At 36.2% G+C, this 19,308-nt stretch overlaps 3 protein-coding genes across 4 annotated transcripts; all 3 read right to left on the reverse strand.

Annotated features, from left to right (window-relative positions):
* Nucleotides 1-362: 362 nt before the first annotated feature.
* LOC103318549 (uncharacterized) lies at nucleotides 363-1,431 on the reverse strand. Its single transcript, XM_008219946.3, has 2 exons — nucleotides 1,253-1,431; nucleotides 363-1,099 (listed from the first exon to the last, which is right to left on the reverse strand). Exons 1-2 carry the CDS (start codon nucleotides 1,336-1,338, stop codon nucleotides 592-594), a joined length of 594 nt encoding a protein of 197 aa, XP_008218168.2. The 5' UTR covers nucleotides 1,339-1,431; the 3' UTR covers nucleotides 363-591.
* Nucleotides 1,432-2,738: 1,307 nt separating this feature from the next.
* PES1 (Esterase/lipase/thioesterase family protein) lies at nucleotides 2,739-7,533 on the reverse strand. Of its 2 annotated transcripts, none has more exons than XM_089049581.1 (13): nucleotides 7,335-7,533; nucleotides 6,268-6,320; nucleotides 6,013-6,068; nucleotides 5,633-5,791; nucleotides 5,421-5,525; nucleotides 5,055-5,161; nucleotides 4,765-4,886; nucleotides 4,535-4,643; nucleotides 4,240-4,373; nucleotides 3,712-4,069; nucleotides 3,388-3,501; nucleotides 3,201-3,286; nucleotides 2,739-3,090 (listed from the first exon to the last, which is right to left on the reverse strand). In XM_089049581.1, the coding sequence occupies exons 1-13, from the start codon at nucleotides 7,407-7,409 to the stop codon at nucleotides 2,790-2,792; spliced, it is 1,779 nt and encodes a 592-aa protein (XP_088905707.1). In that variant the 5' UTR covers nucleotides 7,410-7,533; the 3' UTR covers nucleotides 2,739-2,789. The 2 variants fall into 2 exon arrangements, with proteins under 2 accessions (XP_088905707.1, XP_008218169.2); XM_008219947.3 differs by lacking the exon at nucleotides 7,335-7,533 and adding an exon at nucleotides 6,529-7,328 and having other exon boundaries at nucleotides 6,268-6,319.
* A 979-nt stretch (nucleotides 7,534-8,512) lies between these two features.
* LRS1 (Transducin/WD40 repeat-like superfamily protein) lies at nucleotides 8,513-16,790 on the reverse strand. Its single transcript, XM_089049603.1, has 19 exons — nucleotides 16,631-16,790; nucleotides 15,308-15,417; nucleotides 14,908-15,063; nucleotides 14,652-14,717; nucleotides 14,462-14,551; nucleotides 13,934-14,239; nucleotides 13,673-13,770; nucleotides 13,318-13,353; nucleotides 13,048-13,168; nucleotides 12,711-12,947; nucleotides 12,435-12,530; nucleotides 12,248-12,313; nucleotides 12,044-12,082; nucleotides 11,834-11,968; nucleotides 11,034-11,395; nucleotides 10,342-10,435; nucleotides 9,743-9,934; nucleotides 9,344-9,462; nucleotides 8,513-9,046 (listed from the first exon to the last, which is right to left on the reverse strand). The coding sequence occupies exons 2-18, from the start codon at nucleotides 15,404-15,406 to the stop codon at nucleotides 9,364-9,366; spliced, it is 2,292 nt and encodes a 763-aa protein (XP_088905729.1). The 5' UTR covers nucleotides 15,407-15,417; nucleotides 16,631-16,790; the 3' UTR covers nucleotides 8,513-9,046; nucleotides 9,344-9,363.
* Nucleotides 16,791-19,308: the final 2,518 nt, after the last annotated feature.

A 19,308-nucleotide genomic window follows, 5' to 3' on the forward strand; every position in this document is an offset into this window, starting at 1 on the left:
GAAGTCATTCTTTATCTCTCTTTTGATTTTGGAGCATGTCATTAGTAGAGGTGTAGTTACGAACAAGGAAAGTCTCTTGTCTTCCATACAATAGCTTACTTCTGACCTGTTTTACACCTTGTGGATTCTTTTGGTTGAATAGTGAATAGGGCAAGTGATATACAACATATGGCAGAGATGTTCGAAGAGCAACTCGATTAGTGCACAGTGCATACTTATGAGGTTATCGTTTGATTGCCATCGCTTATTAGTTTAGATATTATCTTGATATCCATGATCAGGCTGATATGAAGCCGATCAGAAACTATAATTACTTGTTAAGATTATATAGTTACAGAACCCATAATATACTTTGGGCTTAGTTCCTGAAAAGCTTATTTTATTTCTAATTTCACAAAGCAAACATGCCATCATCAGCACAGGTTACAAAGAGTGCACCTCAATGTATTACAGTTCAGCTAAACAGATGCAGATAACAGAAAACAGATAGAGTAGTTAGGTTAGACCAGACCAAAGGATGAAAATGACCCAAGAAAAGCCAAGCTGAAGCATAAAGCACCAAGCACATCAGACATTAGTTGCGTGAATTTGTCATGTTGTTCTTGGCCATGCTGAAGACTTTGCACTCTCCTTCAAGTAGTGCAGGGCCCTCTCCATGTCATCTGTTGGAATGCTGAGTTTGCCATCACCACGAACTGGAAGTGTAGAAGTCCATGTTGAATGGCTTGACTTACCGTGGTAGCCACCGTGTGACGTCAGATTGATTGGCCCCATGACACTATCATGTTTGCGGTTGTGGTGGTAGTCATCATAGTTGTCATTCCGAATGGTGTTTCCATTAGGCTTGTACAATGTGTTGTTGCTGTAGTCACTATAGCCACCATAGCCCGTAGTTCCATTGTATCCAATTTGATTGGGTTGTTGGCCCGAGGTTATGCCATTGAAGGGTCCAACCCTAGGATCACGGCTAGCATCAGTGTGGATTCTGGTGTGGAAACCATCAATGGCGTGTCGTGGTGGGCTTGGAGGCCTACGCCAATTGTCATCAGCAGCATAGCCGTAATTTCTCACTGGCTCAACAAGTGGAGGAGAGCCATGCCTGCATGAAGGTTAACAAAGGTGAGTGAACATGATCATGAATACTTCTCTCGTCTCCAACTTTGTGACATAGCTTTTACCAAAAACAAGAGGAAAAAAAAGTTTGTATAACATAGCTCCCCCGCACTCATCATTGTCAGCAGCATTTGCATACCTTGTTTGGCCCCATTGGTCAGTGTACGATCCTAACCTGTTGCCGGTAGAGTAACCTGATCTGTAACTGTAATCATAGCCGGCCATTGCTTAGTTAGCTTTGAGTTTGGAACTAGCTATATGAATCGACTTCTTTCTCACTTGGAACATGTTGACGCTTCTCCTTGTATATGTACACAACAGCTAGTTGTGCTACTTTTTGAGCACATATTTCCTTTTCTTTATGCACTCCAAGATTCCATTCAAATTCTTCGATTGCTAAATGTTGAAAACGAATCATGTTCTGCTTATCCACGGATTGTGACCTCCATTACCTTCAATTGCAAGACCTTCACTGTTCTGAATACATTGCTTCTACCAGAAAATTGAGGGGAGAGAGAGAGAGAGAGTCTTTCTCCATACATGAAAAATTACGCGATTATTATGATATATTATTGTGTTTCATTCAGCAAATGCCGAATCAAGTTATTGTGTTCCATTCAAGAATCAAACCGACCCTTTTGGCAAAACGCAGATTCTGCCTTTCTAAAATATCTCAAGAATCATGTTCTGCACCCATGCATGGATTGAGACCTCCATTAACCACATGGCATTACCATGTAATTCCCTCTGGTCTGAGTTCCAACTTTACTTCCTCATTATTTTAAGTCTCTCATTATGGATTCTATATAGAAAAGGCAATCACGTTGCATCCTTTATTAGAGATATTGTTGAGTAGTTTCTTGTTAATTTCTGTTCACAGAGGGACATTTACTTCTTTTTTCTTCTGTTTTTCAGGCTATAATGCTTCTTCTTAGACCCCAATTTCAAGTTTGCAACAAAAGATTCAGTATTTCTTTTGAAAAAGATAACAGGAAAAAAAAAACCCCATTAATTTGGGCCGCACCATATGAAACTTGTATTAATTAGTGGAGTTCGTGCACAAAGAGTTGGAAAAATCGGGCTAGGCGGCCGCCTAGGCGCTAGGCGGGAGGACACCGCCGCGATTTCACCCTAATCGTTAGGGGTAGGCGCCAGGGAGTTAGGCGACGCGTAACTAGAGAGGAAGAAGAAGAAGAGAGATCGAAACACAGAGATGACATCGAAACGGAGAGAGGAAGGAGAAGGCGGCGCTGGGAAGAAGAAGATAACTGACCTGGTTTTCAATATAACTAACGGGTTGAGTTTTGTAAAATGGGCCTATTTTTAAACATGGCAAAATGGGCCTACATTGGAAAAGGGAAAACGGTTTTTTTGCAGTTTTGGTTTGTTTTTATACAAATTTATAAATAAACCCAATCCTAGACATGTATTTATAAAAAACCCAAGTCTTATTTAAATATAAACACACCCAAAATCAACCCCAAAGTCAACTTTTTGGGTGTGTTTATAAATGGGTTTTGAGTGTGTGTAATGATGGGTTTTGGGTGTGTTTATAAAGTGTTTTGGGTGTTGGGTTTTTTTATAATTTCAACCTCCATTTTGGGTGTTTTAGTGAAACTCCCTTGTTTTTAATATCAAGGTTACAGAAAATACAGCGATTTTTGGAACATAAATTGTCAAGGCTCAAATGTTGGAACTTCATGTATAGGGGAATACATCGCCCGATAAGCTGTTCTGTCTGTAACACTCCTATAAGGATCCTCCTCCCGCTTCTTAAGCAAGTATGCTAAACTGTTTTCAATGTCAGATTGTATCTCCAAATACAATTTGTTTGCATTTTCTTTATCTTTCAGGAACTCTTTTTTTCCCTTGGTTACTATTGGCTTCCCAAATAAATAGTAATAGCGCCCTGGAAACTTGGGCAAAACCCCCGGTAAAAAGAGATCTGTATTTCCCACCTCCCCGCTCGTCTCATCCCTATAGCCACACCACATTTTTTTGTCAAAACAAGATAATTCAAGTCTCACAAACAGCTAGTTAAGATTAGAAACCAAAAAAAAAATAATACATGGAGAGTAATTAATTACCTTAATCTTATAGCATTGCGATTAGATTCTTTGATATAGTCACTGATCATAGGGATCTTCTTTAGGTCATTGTAGTCAAAAACCAACTGCCATATACAAATAAGAAGCAGAGCACAATGTTAACTTCGCAAAGTTCAGCTTTTGGTCAATGTTAGCTCAAGAAGAAAAACTGCAAGGTTCAGCTTACTTCTAGTAGGTCATCTTCTCCCACAGCTGCAAACGGTACAATGGTGGCCCCAAATTGTGCAGCCATTCTCACAAATTCCGGTTTATTAGGCCAGAATAGCTTGTATTCTTCACCCTGCCAATTATACAAGCACCATATAAACATGGGAAACCAAAACTATAACATATCAAACTACCAACAAAAATGAAATGTTTCTGTAAAATTCATTGCATACATCTTAGGAACATGCAAAATGGAGACTTCCTTTGTTAGGACAGATAATACAAGGCTCTTAAGTTATTGAAAATTTGGTTTAAGATGACACAAGGAAGGAGCTTGGCACACCTTGAAATGGAGAGCCTCACGTGCACCACCAGGATAGAGCAGAACATGTGATTTTGACGAAAGCAATTTGAATAGATTTTTTGCTGTGACAGGAACTGCACCAAACACTTTGTGCCAGTCAAAGGTAGCCAAGCTCGCGGACTTCCCCCAGAACAACTCTGGATGTGCTGCTCCACGAACCATTATGTTCTTTTCTCTTAAAAATTCTTCAACTAAAGAATTCAGCTCCAATCCCATTAAATTGTGATAACCAACAATTAAGACAGGTCCTTCATGAGGTACTCCAGCAAGACCTCTCACTATCTTCCCATCTTCCAATGTTGAGAACATTACAGAACCAGTAGCTAAGCGTAATAACCTGACATTCATGTATTTTAGTATCAGCTCTCTGGCCCCATATCCACAAATATGTCCACAAGTGGTATACAAAATCATTAGAAAACACAATAGAAAAGGAAACAGGAAAAAAAGAAAAGAAAAAAAGAAAAAAAGAAAGAAAAAGAAAGTGAAAGTGTTGAACTGAATTACCTGAATACTTCATCGGTTGTATATTTGAGTTCTGAAATACTAGGAGGAAGAAAATCTGAGACATAATCCCGCTTCCTCGAACGACGGTATTTGCAAGTGCCCTTTATAACTGTCAACAAATTAATGCCATCTTCCTATAACATGACAGCAGGAGTGCAGTCAATAAGTTTGTGTTTTCACAAGGAAAAGGTACCAAAAAATTAAAACTTCTATTGCACAAGGGTAACACAGTACAGAGAAGTTTGCATCAAAGCATCACACCAGACTCGTAACATACATACATATTTAAACTTACTAGTAATAGGGTATGTCCATTGTCGTTGAAGTGACGAACTGTACAATTCTGTAATGAGCTCATTAGTCGTTGCGCTTCATCTCGACTAGGCACCATGTTATCTTTGCCACTGAAACGCAAATATATGATTTGTACCCAAAGAAAAAAGAAATCAAATATATATACACACAATTTTAAATTAATCATTCTTTCATGCGAATGAAGAGAGAACCACATTAGGTATAGTGAACCTGGCCAACACTAGTACTTCAGCTTTAACAGCATGGAGACGGGAATTTGCATAAGCAGCAGCTGATTTGAGCAGCTTCAGCTTCCAAAGAAGAGTCGCCCTTGGTATAATATCAGCCAAAGACTGAAATAAAAATAATAAAAATCTACAGTAAGCGATGAGCAAAGCAAGTATAACCAAATGAAAGATATAAGAAGGTTAAAAACAATTCAAAACGAGTTAAAAGGAGAAAATGATAATTCCAGGAGGAAAAGTACACAAAGTTCAAGAACAGAAGTTGCAAGCACTTACTGAGAGGCATGGTAGCAAAGCAATGAGGTTGCGAGACAATTGTGTAAGTTTTAAACTGGGAGGGAGCCTACTTTCAATATTAACCATCGCCATTTTTGTTGGATCACCTGATGGAATGAAAGTTCATGTATTTGGCATTGAAAACGAGAAATTTGAGACTGCAAATAGTTGTTTCTGATCATGACACACACATGAAACTTTCCAGGAAAACTAACATCCAAAAGTTCTCAGAACTGCTTTCAATAAATAAAGTAACATAACTAACACAGGATTGAGAGCAAAGACAAGTGCCAAATTAGCAATGAATTATTTGACTTCTCCACAAATGTTTTTGTTAATCAGATCCTGGAGCAACAAATCACATACCCATAACAAAGCTGAGGAGATAGGGAATTGCGGTATGTAATTCATCAGGTATAGCCTCCAAGATAGGGAACAGAGGTTGTAGCTGAGATCTTTCAATTGATGATGCTAAAATAAAAACAAAAAATAAAATGTCAGACAGAGTTATGACAGGTCATTAACATAATGTAAGAATATTAGATGAAGAATATTGAACTGCACATCTCATAACCAACCTGAATTGACTAGTATCAGTACTAGATCAATGGTAGGATTACGTGCAGCAACGGCAAGTGATAGGCATCCTCCAAAGGAATCTCCGACCAAATAAATTGGCTTGTTTGGAGATGAAGCATGCTCAAGCCTGATAGTTTCTTCGACAAATTTCACCAGCCCTTCATAATTGAAACCACTCTCTAAATTATTGATTAAGAGTGACATCTTCTTAAATAAAGACCCAACAAAAATGATCCTCACTATCATGAGTAAAAAGTGGGATTACTTCATAAATAACTCCAGAAAGTACTCTGTTCTACACAGATTACGTTTGTATAGATAAATGCATAGATGCGTAGTTACAAAATAAACATATACAAAGGCTTTCAAAAATTAAGACCTTCAAATGGTGTTCGATCGTTAATAGGAATATGCAGGCATCGAACTTCAAAAGCCCTGCATTTTTCAAGGAAGTATATATCAGAAGTTGCTAGTTAACCTCAAATTTAGCTAAACCTGATTTCTTAACAAGGGCAACCATTTATACGAGTGAAGTTTGGCAACAAAACATAATTGTCCAAATTGAAGATAAGAGTTATCTTTCCTCCTAAGATCCTATAAACAAATAATTAATTATGAGAAGAAAAAAACTTACTTCCCAAGAGCTTTATGGTGCAAAATGAGGCCCCACCCAGTACCATCTAGCCCTGCATGCATCAATACCAAAATGATTATGCAAACTTTCTGTAATATAGAATTTCGCTCACTAGCAAACTCATCTTTGAGTGTCAGCCCATAAGAAACACTTTTTTCCTCAAGTTTAGTTATCTTATACATATATCCCTTGTATGCAAATTACAGTACCAAGACTAGAAACCAATTTATGGATTGGCATTTGTGGTCAGGCATCAATTACCAGGCAAAAAGAAAAGAATTGGAGAATCCTTTAATGGCGCCCCGCAAGCAATGGGACAAAACCACCGGGGAGGTCCGCCATCAGGCTTAATCATCTCCTTGGTTGCATCAAAATAATCTTTTACAGTCACAGTCCCATACCCATCATCCCACAAAGGTTCCAAACTTTCAAGAGCACCATCCTTCACCCTCTTCTCCTCATTAACCTTATGCCTCAACCTCTCATTCCCTTCATCAATCAAAGACCTCCTTTCCTCCCTCTCCTCGATTACGGAAGCACCATTCACAGCAACTGAATCTGATGACAAAACTGGTGAATCCTTACTACCTAAACTCCTAACTTGCACCTGAAACCGAGGTTTATTCTCTGAATTTAACACACAAAAATGTGGTCCTGGGAAGCCTATAATTGATGTCATGGCTTCAAGCAATTGTAAAAGATTATAGACCCTTTGTCAAGGTTCACCAACTTAAGAACTACCACTTGGGAAAAGCTGAACAAAAAAGCTACTAAATTCAGTTGGACTGCCCTCAGACCACTTTAACGTTTGCAATCGCATGTTTCGCACAAACTCTACAGGACACAGAAATGGGTAGAAAATTGGAACTTTAAGCAGACCCAGATAGCACTAATGGAAGGTATGGCCTTTAAAACAAGTAAATTCTTGAGCTTTCATTTACTTCAAGAATAATTCGATCCAAATATTGGTACACTGAACGTCAAATATTAAAACAATAATCTGAACACAACTGGAAATGAAATAAATGAGGAAATTAAATTATTAGCTAAGAATTTGGATTATACCTGACGTGGGTCTGAGTGGCAGGGAAAGAGTTGAGTTTTGTCCATTGCTTTTTGGTCTGGATGATATTTTGCCACATGGGTCACCTGACTGGCTCTTTGTCTTTGGCCTTTTGCAGAAGTTCTGGAAGAAGGGGAAGCTGACCAGTGAACACTGGTAAAACTTTGTAAGTTACTTGGTAGCCGAAAAGGGCAAGGCAATTAAAGAAGAATATATTGTTCCTCCTTCCCGCGATTTGTTTTTGCTGTAATTTCCAAATGAGGTGAGGGAAGATCTTCTTGTAAAAAAATAAGTGAAAGAGAGAGACTTTTAACAAAATATTACTTGAAATGGTGCGTGGGTGGCCCACCTACAAAACACGCCTAGCAAACCTCTATGAATGACTCTGACCAAAAGGTAAGACATTGTACGTAACTCGTAAAGGAACTGTTTTTCCCAGTGATTTTCAATCCAGCCTGACTGTACATTTCATTTTAGGCTAACTAGCACCACCTATTTTTTTCTTTTTCTCTTTTTCCTTTTTAAGATGCTCACAAGTCAATGTGAGTCTGAACATCAATCAAAATCACGGTTGGCCCATCACAACACAAGTAGTATCTCTTCGGGATTGAAAAAGAAAACAAAAGCTGACGGAATCTAACCTAATGAAAAAGAGCATTCACTTGCAGCCTCCAAGAAATTGCTTGCAAGCAACAAGCACCACCGTGAGTGGAATGACCAAAACTCCATGTGGTTAAGAAGCTTAAGCCAAAACCTAATCAAAGAGAACACAACCATGAGATAGAGATTATGGACCACTCTAAGATCACTCTCTCTGGACCATAGAATTTGATTCTGGTTTGGGAATTGAGCAATCAAAATCAGTTAGGAATGTAAGGTGCTTGCTGGGTACACCTATGGGAATTTGCCGTCTTTTGCATATGCGCCCAACATTTCTTTTATGAGGGAAAATATATTATATACCCAACCAAGGGTGCCCAACTTTAACCTAAAATCAAAGAAGCAGAAAGTTGCGGCACAAACGAAAGCAAATTCCTTGGCCTCCACAAAACAAGAATTTAAGTATTACAACAATAAAAGAATGAGTCCCAATTACTTTTGAATAACATGAAGTGTATACATACACGAGGAAACAAAGAAAACAGGAAAACTACCGGATCATACAGAAATTTATAACCCGTATAATGCAAAATTGGGATTTCATTTAGTATGATCTCATATAAAATAGGAACTACATTAAAGAGCAGCACAAGTCTGGATATGGAACTGAAATGGGACTGTCTTATTCCATGAAACAAAAAAGAAACTAAAATCCCCTTCACAATAGAATATTCTATGGCTAGGTAACTGACAGTACAAATCTACAAATCTTTCATCATCATGTGTCTAATTCGGCTCTTGGGAAGTTCCAAGATACTTCCTGTTAATTTCTCATCCACAGTCGAAAACTCTATCTACTGTCACATGCAGACAACCACTTGAGAAAATCTGCAGCGTCCAGCAAAAGCTTTTATGTCAGCGACAATGTTCAAGATTTATGGGTGCCCAACCTGCCCAACAAGGAACATGCTTAACCAGAGCCTTCTCGGCAAGTTTTGGGGGATGCCACTGGAATCCGCAATCAATTGGTTTTCAAACTTTACAAATGTATTTCTGAATACCAAGAGCTTCCCCAGAAGAATCAATATTTCCCCTTTATCTTAAACACAATATCACCTGCAAGTATCAACAACAAAGCTTGAGCATCATCTAAAGTCTACATCAGTTTTAAGACGTGTCAACATTGGTTTTTTCAGGAAGTAAAGAAGTCATGTATATTAAAGTTCGCAAACATAATAATAAATGTGCATCTAATGTTCTTTTCTGTTCCGATCAGTAAAAATGAGTGAAAAGCTTATTTAACCAAAAAGTCTTCTATTTACTGAAATAATTCAAAATGTTCATGTCTTCCAACACTTTTCTACTAGAAATTTACAGAAACTTGCATAGAAAGGATAAAAATAACCACCCCACCTCCGGAATCTAGCATACAATCACCTTCCCTGAACCACCCTGTAATTGAGAATCAGGTCCTCAGATTTCTTCCATATATAAGCCCGCACTGTGGCTAAGCTCATTTCTGGGGACAAGACCTGCGCATAACAAAAAGTAAAAAAATAATAACCAATAGCAGTCACATAACAATTAAATTGCTTTTAGATAGCAGTTTAAAATCAGAAACAATCAAATTAAACTCTACTAAATCCAATTCGCTTGATCCCATAAATAGAAAATGTATTTACCTCTAGCTTAAACTTTTAACAGTTATAGCTCATTAAACTTTTTTTGCACCACAGAAGAGTCCTACTAAAAAGTTAATTTACTAATTACTATCTAGGTGACTACGTACACCCAAGATGCTTATCCACTTGCCTGATTGTTGCACAATATCTCTATAGAAGGCTTAAGCTTTTGCCATGGCTTCAATCCAGATCGAAAAGATCCATCTCCAATGGCTGATAGTTGCACTGGTCCTCCGGCAAGACCAGGAGCAAGTGTTGTATCAGGATTTGCACTATCCAATGGTTTGTCAAGGACCATCTTTTCAATTACATAATTAACAACCTGCATACCAAGACAAAGCAAGCCAAGCTGGTCATATTGTATGTTATTGATAAACCAAATACTGAGATATAAAAATTATCTTCCATCACAGCAGCTGTGGACACCAGCAGAAAAGGATAGATTCTGCTGGCATCCACTTTTCATGTTGCCATTCGAATCCAAATCAATGCCTTTCAGCATTTCAATAAAAATAACAAATGTACTTTAAAATACTAACAAATAATGCAGAAGTAGAAACTTTGGCTTTCTCATTACTGTTTTCAAAAGGTATTATTCTATCATACTCCAGCAGTCATTGCATTTCACTAAGAATCTTACTCTTTAGCACAATGAAGGAAACTATTCACTTACCTTAGAAAAATGATAATAAAATTAAGGCATCAACTACCATGAAACCCATAACTTACTTTATGAATTCTTAATATACGAGGTGCACTAAGTTTCCCTTGTGTGAGGATCTGAACAGCTGAACCTTCGCATGGATGTAGATAAAAACTGCACCTGTAAAGATAAACCAAAACAAAAAATATTGGCAAAAACAATCATAATCATCCAAACCAGATAACTATTTCAGACTTCTGCATGTCATAAGTCTATCAAAGCTTCTTTTTTTTTCCATTTATTTGTGAGATAGTCTAATAAAGGATTTTTTTTCCAATAAGATAAATCTACCAAAATATATAATATTTCAAAGATAACGATTAAATTAGCAAACTGAAAATCAAACACCATCCAGAAGAAAGAAAGATTTTTTTTTTTTTAAAGGAGAAATTTCAGCCACAAGGAGTAAAAGACAGAATCATAGAAGAGAAAGGAAACAAGTCACTTCTCTACTATATTTCATGATAGCTCTATTCAGGAACTTTAGTTTCAACAATTATTGCTAGAGTGAACATCTTTCAAGAAGTAAGTGTTGGTGCAGGAAAACAATAAATCATTCAAAATTCAACATGCACAAAGTTAATTGCAACTTTCAGGCAAGTAATTTTTTGAATAGACATAAGCATTATCATCTATAGAAAATAGAATTTATTCTCAGGCAGGAAATAAAAACTTCAAATAAAAGCAAGGAGAACTACATTGAAAATAAGTAAGTTACTTGGTGTTTTCTCTAGGGGGTAGGCGATTATTCAACACGCAATCGAGACACCACCAAGGAAAGTCCTTCTCATCTTCAGTACCATCTAGGTCAGTGATTTTCTTCCTCCATGGGCCTCCCTGAGAGCCCTCAGTTATAACTGAAGGAGGGGAAGCTGTAGAAAATTCAAAGGGAGGATAGACCATTGAATCGTTTTCAGTATTACTATCCACCTCAATTCTTGAATGCGTAATACTTCTAGTGGTGACTTCCTTTCCAGATGGTGCATCCCCATTAGCAGATGCTTGCACTCCAAATCTTTGCTTTCTTTTTGCCAACCAGTGAGCCAAGAGCCCTTTAAGGGTTTCTCGTGCTAGATTAACCTGAAAAGTTACAAGCACTCAATTTAACTTTGAAACCACTTTAGTAACGGGAGGGTAGAGGAAAAGATAAAAAGGAAGCTAAACTTGGCTTTACTAATACATTTTTAAATTCATACGTATTAAATTATTAATCAATAATTGTGAGTAATGTAATGCATTACTAATCCTTTTCAATTCATTATCTCAGGCATATTTTTGACAGAATTTTAGTATGCATCGTATATATATATATATATATATATATATATATATATAATAGAGAGCATCAAGCTATTAAGAGCTTCAAGGCTAGCCTTTCAATAAAACTTTTGAATGCATCCTAAAGAGTCTTCTTTACTTTTGAATGCATCCAAAAAATATAAGACAAATCACAGAAGACAGAACCCACAAAAAAAGGGGGAAGAACAAACATAGAAACGAATTCAAGATTATAGCTACCTTGTCATCTTCAGGCTTCCCCACAATATTAAGGTCTACTGAATACATCTCTGCTGAAAAGCATTGTGGGGTGTCCAGATGTACGGATAAACTTCCAAGCCTGGTATCCACTGTGAACCATGCAGGAATGCTCACCTGAAGCAGCAAAGAAATCATTAAGAAAAGCTATTAAGTTGTTAAGCTCAAATCATTTTAGACCAGGAAGCATACCATCTCAAAAAGCTCTTCTTTTTTCTCCTCAAATGTGACCTGTATGGCAGACATTACAAGGATAGATGCTTATAATCTTCCCTAAAAAAAACTTCAATATACAAAAAAACAATTGCCAGAAATCTTCGGCCCCAATCAGGCATTAGTTCTATACACATTAGATGGTTCTAGTCAGATATTTACAGGAAAAAAAGAATGTATCACCTTTCCATAATCCTCAATAACAACACCCCTAGTAATCTCCCACAACTTGACCGAACCAGCAGTATCCTATCATAATCGCATCGGTTCATAAAATCAAACTCGGCAAGACACTATTTGACAACAAAACTGGTTAACTTAAAACAGGTGCTTCATCATAATAACATACGAGAAAGTCAACATGATTTACCTTTGTCAAGACATGCCTTCTATTGTTTAATATTTCATGCTGCACTATTCCAGGAGTTCCAGGAATCGTAAATATTGGTTCTTTATAAACAGGGACCTGGACAACATTTACCAAAATAACATTAATCCACCAAACTCAAAGGTCTGACATGACAAACACCAAATAAGACCGAAAAGAAAAAGATATGTGCAGCTAACATGACAACTAGAGGATGATACATGCACATGCAACAAGAAGACCGAAATTTTGAAATACAATGAACTAAGCGATACTTACTAGGGTTGATCCTTCTAGGGATACCCTTGCTCTCGAAAAGGACAAATTTCCAGCCAAGAATGCACCACCTCTTTGAATGATCTTCTGAGGATTGCGCCCTTCAGCAGGCCATCTATGAACTGAAGAATCCGTTGTTGCAGCCCATATACTATCGTCATGTAAAGCCAACTGCAGAATGGGGTGTTCCCCAGTGCAAAGCAAAAGACTCTCTCTTGTGGCCAAGTCTGTCAAGTATAACTGAGGGAACAAACAACATTGGGCATTAAACAGATGAGCAGCAAATCTAAACAGCCAAAGATGTCTCAGAACATAAGTTACAAGAGAAAAATGTACTCACAGAAAGGTCCCTCCCACCACTATATACATGACTAAATGTTGGGGTACTGGCAAGTGCCCAAACAGAATCTGTGTGCACAGCATAAGAATGCACACATCGTTGCTGACCAAGATCCCATAGCCTACAAAATGGGCAAAGAATTTGGTGAACTATACAGATGACGAAATACCAACTACTTATCACATAAGCAATTACATCTTTCAACTTGCATCTAATGCTAACTATGCTAACTGCCCGCATAGTTAAAGGAGAGATATGTGAGTTATCAACCTGATCATAGAATCAGAAGATCCTGATAAGCAATATCTGCAAAAATGAAATTTAAAACACAAACGTTAATACTGGTAGCAAAACAAGATTGTACAAATGCAGCACATAGAACAATGCAATTAGATGAATAAATCATTCCTTATCAAATCAAGGTTCTAACTTGTATGTTCAATGCACTTTGCTGTAACATCTATAAGCAATATTCCAAACATTATTCGACACCTAGAATAATATTATATATTTGAATTTCAAATATACTTCATTTTACAAACCGAACTATGCAAGACAATGGGTAAACTAAAATCATTTTAAAGTGCTCAATCAAGACAGGCTATGATAAACCTATCCAACCAACCTTCCAGTAGAATCAAGAAGCAGAGCCCTGATATTATCCGTATGCCCTCTTAGTTTCATGGTCTTCGAACCAGTTCTAGGGTCCCAAACACGCACAACCTAAGGGCATCATGAAATGATTTATAGTTATTAACACGAAGATGAAAGTTATTATGTTCAACCCAAAGTTGGAACACTGCTGCAATTTTTAGACAATTCCTTGCGTACAAAACAAACATAACAAATTTGGGACATTAAACCAACTACCAACATCAAAATATACCTTCTCTGTTCCACCAGAGACAAGGAGTGATCCACTATCATTCATTGCCAAAGCATAAACTGATTCCTTATGGCCTTTGGCAGGAACTGGAACATATCCATGCGACTGAGTTGTGTGCACAGAAATACTGTTGCTAGAGCTGATGGTACGTAAACTAGTAATCGGTAGTGCATTTCCAGAACCATTGACAACATTTGAAGAGTCATCTTCCATTGAATCGCCTGACTTTGAAACCGGAGTAAGAGCTGCTTCAAGATCCCATACGAATACCTCCCCTCCAAGTCCCCCAGAGGCAACAACATTGCTCTAAAATGCGTGACACTATAAAAGGATCAGAAATTTTCTTTTTTTCTTATAGGAAATGAGAGAATATATTCAAGATAAACGGGTACGAATAAAGATGGACAAGATTCCTCCAAGCACAAGTTGTGCTGTCAACATGAAACTAAATCATATAGCAGGAGTGCAACGACCAAACCTTTCATCCATGCATTAATAAGGTGGATAAAAATTTGACAAGAAAATTACATTTTTTTCTGCCGCAGCAAGACAAGTGACATAGTCAGAATGCTGACGAAGAGTTCTGGTACAAGTTCCATCCGACAAGCAATTCCAAGTCTGACACATGGATAAGTATACAATAAAAACATAAAAATAAATTACAGCAAAAGACATTGCATAAGTTACAAAACCAGAACAAAGATCTAAGCCACTGAACCTTGAGGGTAGTATCTGAAGAACAAGAAACAAGCGTATGATCACCTGCAAGAACAGCATCATTAACCTGCACAACAAAAGTACTCTATAAGTATAAGTTTGTAACTTATGCATGCAGGAACTCATTTTTTATGAGAAAAATGAGAACTCTCATAAGTTAAACATCTACAGGACCTCATATGGTAAGTTCGGTATAAAAAATTTTAAAAATTTAAACCAGAAAAAAAAGGTTTAAACATAAAAAGAAAAATGCATACCCAGTCCACATGAGACTCAAAGGTTGCTGAGCATGTAGCAGCATCTTCAGCCAGCGCCCATCTTTTTAGTGTGCCATCACGGCTTCCAGTGAACAGGTAATCACACCCAGACACTGATGCCTTCAATACAGCCAAACAATTTATGCCGGCACAATGCTGCATACAGAGAAACGATCCAAACACAGTACCATAAGCATTTATTACTTAACACCACAAAATGCTGAACATGCATAATGCTAATATAGGGAGATGATACAAAATTGGTAGAGTGCCGTGCCTTCTAATCCAAAAGAGAGACTTATATATTTACAAATAACTAAACAATATTGATTCTAACAAATAAAAACTTAATGACAGAACTTAACACAAAAATCAGGAGAAAGATAATGAATCAATTCACCTTTGTGTCATCAGCATCACTCAACACATATGTTAATCTCTTCTCTTTACGAGGGCGAGTGGAATTGGCTGTGTTCCCTGCACTACCCACACGGTGCATCGCAGAAACAACTAGAACAAAAGTAAGAAAAATTAACGATCAACAAATAAATATAATAGTGGATACAACGATGATTTCCTAAAAGTGACCTCAGTTTTAGGATATATTTGCAGTCCTAGCAAGTGTTGTATCACAAAAGGCATTGCCAATACACTAGAAATAAGTATACCACAACCCTAAGAACTTAGTTATTCATTTCAGTTTGTGAATACATTATATACGTAACATAGGTAATATATCCTATGCATAAGATAAACAGATATGCTTTCTTCAAATGTTAAGGAATATTTTATCATGTAATCACCTCTCAAATGAAATCAATACCTAAAGCAACTATAATTAAAAGAAATCAATACACTTACATGAAAGAAATAGAAAAATGTTTGTTAATATCAGATGGAATATAATTGTTTTGTACATACATATTTCTATATATAACAACATATATTCAGCCTTTGAAACCAAAATGCAGAACTTAATACTGATTTTTGTACCAATGAGTAAATACAAACCCTGTAGCATAGGGTCTGAATGCTTTTTTCTTTTTTCTCTCTCTCTCCCTCTCTCTTCTTGATCAGTAGATAAGCTTCTAAATGTCAACTAAAACATAGCCTCTTAACAGATTAAACAGTGACACTTCTTAGCCCTATAAACCACACAGCAACAAACACCACACAACCTCATAAACTCCCCAAGTACCCAAAAACCCACAACTGATGTATAATCAAAACGCACTATAGATACATGTATCCGACCAACAACTGTGAAATCATTGCTGACCACCCAGAGAAATTGCTAAAGGTTTTAGTCAAAAGCTTTCAGTAGCGCCTTTTTAACCATCCAATTGCAACTTTGATTTGCCTAAAAAATGTGGCTGTATCTCAAAATTTCGTGCAACCCGTCTATCTATTCAAAATATTCCAACAATCACAGAATCAATCACTAACAGATTAACTAAAATAGATTAACCCAGTACAGGTTTTAAGCTCCGTAAAACCTCGTGAGAGAATAAACCCAAAACACCAACAAAATAAGAAAATACATAATCCAAACCCATTGATCATTTCGTATTTACCAATCAGATCACCAACTCCACTACTTTATACAAAATCCATATAAGAAAAAAAAAATGCGTATCAATTTATTTTATCCAAAAAATAAAGCCAGACCGTGGAGTTACAGAAAAAGAAACGGAAGTGAAATTAACAAAGTGAAAACCCTGACCTTATCAACCAATGAAGAATTTGAAGCTCCTCCTCTTTGCTCGTTTTCTTCTTCTACTGCCTGAGTTGCGATATAAGAGTGGAAATTGCTTTGGGTGTGGGTTTCGATTTTAATGTGGCCGAGTCCTTTGACTCAGTTTTTTGGGGTTCTGATCGAGGGTGATATTGTCCTTTTGCATAACTATATAAATTACGTTGAGCGTGGACTTGGCTATACTCGCGGATAGACGCGGGTGGCTGGATACTTGTCTCGCTGGCAATTGGTTCCTAGGGTGGGGCCGGCTGGGGACGATGGAGAGATATAGTTGAATTACAAAATGGCCCCTCAGCCAATGTGAATGGCGGTCCCCGATGGTAATAGCGAGTGCGATTGAAAACTTTTCCCTCATATTTTTGCGCAATTATGTAAATTTCATTCTAAAAATATATGCACTGACTGTGTCACAAAACTTTAATACAATCGGCACGTCAAACTATATAATTTATTTTTTTTTATAAAACAAGTTTGTCTCCTAACGGAACCTAGCCGAGTGAAAAAGGATCTTAATTTACGCATAAATTATCTTAAGTTCAACCATTATGACCAAAGCGGGACAGTGTGGTCCTCGGCCCCCACTCAATTTTTATATATTTTAAAAGTAAATATCTTTATCTTTTTACTTTCATTTATTTTTATATTACTTCATTTACTTAATTTTACAATGTAAATAAGGAAGTATCCCCTATTTGAATTGAAATAAAATTACTATAAAATCAAATTCGCACCAAATCAAAATATGAAAAATCGGTTTTAGTGCAAAATACGATTTATGGTAAAAATGATGGCTCATTAAGTCAATATATACTTCATAGTAAAATCCCATAAAATCAAGTTTTCTTATTTGATGCGTAATGAATAAAAGCCACCAAAAATGATCTTGAGAAAATGATTATTCTAAAAAACCATTTTTCATACTTAGTCAGTTTTTTTACATAAAACATTTTTTCATGTATAATATAAAAGCATGAAGGGACCTAAGTTTTTTTTTTTAGTTTGTGAAATTTTGATTTTTTTTCTTTCTATTGGGTTTAACGGGAAGAAAAGCTTTAAATATATTTGCTAAATCGCTACTTTTTATCTATCTCTTGCAATTTTTCTTACTTAGAATGTATTTGTCTATCTCATTATTGAGGACAATTATGATTGCAACCAATAAGCAATATAATTCTTGACATATGAGATATATATATATATCGTATGTATTGTGAGTTTGAATTTTTTATTCTTTATAATTTGTAAGAGGTCCCCACACATGAAATTTTAGCTTCGCCATTGATTATGACACATTGGTAGTGTATGTGTGAGAAACCCTCTTCATGTCTCTTAATAAATAAATAAAACTTTTATACACTAAATAGGATAATATGTAATACATCCTCCAACTATAAGCATTTAAATTTTCTAATCCATGCTAAACAATCAATTATTTAGTATCAACTAGTTTTTAATATAGTGGTATTTCTCTTTCTTTCTTTTTTCAATCAATAGTTATATTTCTCATCCTAATATATATTTTTTTCTGATAATACATTAATTTGATTGATGCCAGTCCTCGAATCAAAGACATGATGGCCTTAGTTATATCATAAAGCCAACAAATCTAGGAAATTGGCTTCTCATCATTAAAAAAAGAAAAAGAATAAGCGATAGTTTTTATTGATAAACAAACGAAAGTACAAAGCAACTATGTGCTTAATATGGATAAATCTTCTTCAATGACCAAATGCAACAACATGTTAAATCGATTTAGAAAGAATCACACACAACTCTAAAATGACTAAAATCCTCACATTCTCATCTTAATATTGAAAGATGTCATAATTTCGAAACCCACTCCTCCATTAATAAAAATAATCAAAGTTTAACTTCATATGTCTTTTATTTTTATTTTTTTGGTATCAGTCATATAATCATTTCCTTTAAGTGAATATTAGAACACAAACATCATATTTTGGGGGTGGGGTTTCTTGCAGCATTTTGCAAAATATATCTATGCGTGTCTACTCCCCAATTGCATGAGATTGCATTAGAAAAAAAAAAAGATATGCAGAATTTGGGATGTCCTATAATAAAGTTGGAGATTAAGAAGATAACAGCTAACAAATAATTTTTTATTTATTTAAAAAAGTAAGGATGAACCAGTACACATCCCATATTTATCTAAATTGATATAATGAGTTGATAATTAGCACTTGGCATGTCATCCCAATTGTGGTTGATTTACTAAAATTTATATAAAAAAACATGTTTGCTGGTTTAATGTATACATGACAATATTATACACTACCTGTTAACACAAAAGAAATTTGCATGAAAAAATTATTATTCAGGTAAGAAACGAGTCGTGTTGAAAATAGGTGGACATCAGGGCAGAGGGAGCTAAGGCCCAGGGAAGGTCCTATGCCCCCCTCTCAATGTTCTTAAGACCTTGGGTTTCTTAACACAATTACATTTTTTTTTTTTATCAAACTTCAAAGTGCCTTTCATGTTTTTCTTCTTTCCCTTTTTCACTATTATTACTACCCAACCCATACTCTCTTTTTGTCTTATTTTGACTTTAATTTTAGTAATAAATTACCATTTGAATTTTATTGTGTGTATGCAATATCTTTTGCTAGTATGAATGATAAGTAGACAGT

This window comes from Prunus mume, linkage group LG1 (genome assembly GCF_029339155.1).
Source record: "Prunus mume cultivar Tortuosa linkage group LG1, ASM2933915v1, whole genome shotgun sequence".
In the NCBI taxonomy this organism is placed as follows: Eukaryota; Viridiplantae; Streptophyta; class Magnoliopsida; order Rosales; family Rosaceae; genus Prunus; species Prunus mume.

What these genes read in the sequence shown, in the direction of transcription:
- LOC103318549 (XM_008219946.3), bottom strand. Translation starts at nt 1,338, where the DNA reads ATGGCCGGCTATGATTACAGTTACAGATCAGGTTACTCTACCGGCAAC. An exon ending in GACCAATGGGGCCAAACAAG is followed by an intron (nt 1,100 to 1,252) that starts GTATGCAAATGC and finishes ACCTTCATGCAG; the next exon opens with GCATGGCTCTCCTCCACTTG.
- PES1 (XM_008219947.3), bottom strand. Translation starts at nt 6,946, where the DNA reads ATGACATCAATTATAGGCTTCCCAGGACCACATTTTTGTGTGTTAAAT. An exon ending in GAAGTACTAGTGTTGGCCAG is followed by an intron (nt 4,644 to 4,764) that starts GTTCACTATACC and finishes TTTGCGTTTCAG; the next exon opens with TGGCAAAGATAACATGGTGC. An exon ending in GTGAGGCTCTCCATTTCAAG is followed by an intron (nt 3,502 to 3,711) that starts GTGTGCCAAGCT and finishes TATAATTGGCAG; the next exon opens with GGTGAAGAATACAAGCTATT.
- LRS1 (XM_089049603.1), bottom strand. Translation starts at nt 15,406, where the DNA reads ATGCACCGTGTGGGTAGTGCAGGGAACACAGCCAATTCCACTCGCCCT. An exon ending in GTGATGCTGATGACACAAAG is followed by an intron (nt 15,064 to 15,307) that starts GTGAATTGATTC and finishes CTCTGTATGCAG; the next exon opens with CATTGTGCCGGCATAAATTG. An exon ending in GGAAGCCTGAAGATGACAAG is followed by an intron (nt 11,396 to 11,833) that starts GTAGCTATAATC and finishes GTAACTTTTCAG; the next exon opens with GTTAATCTAGCACGAGAAAC.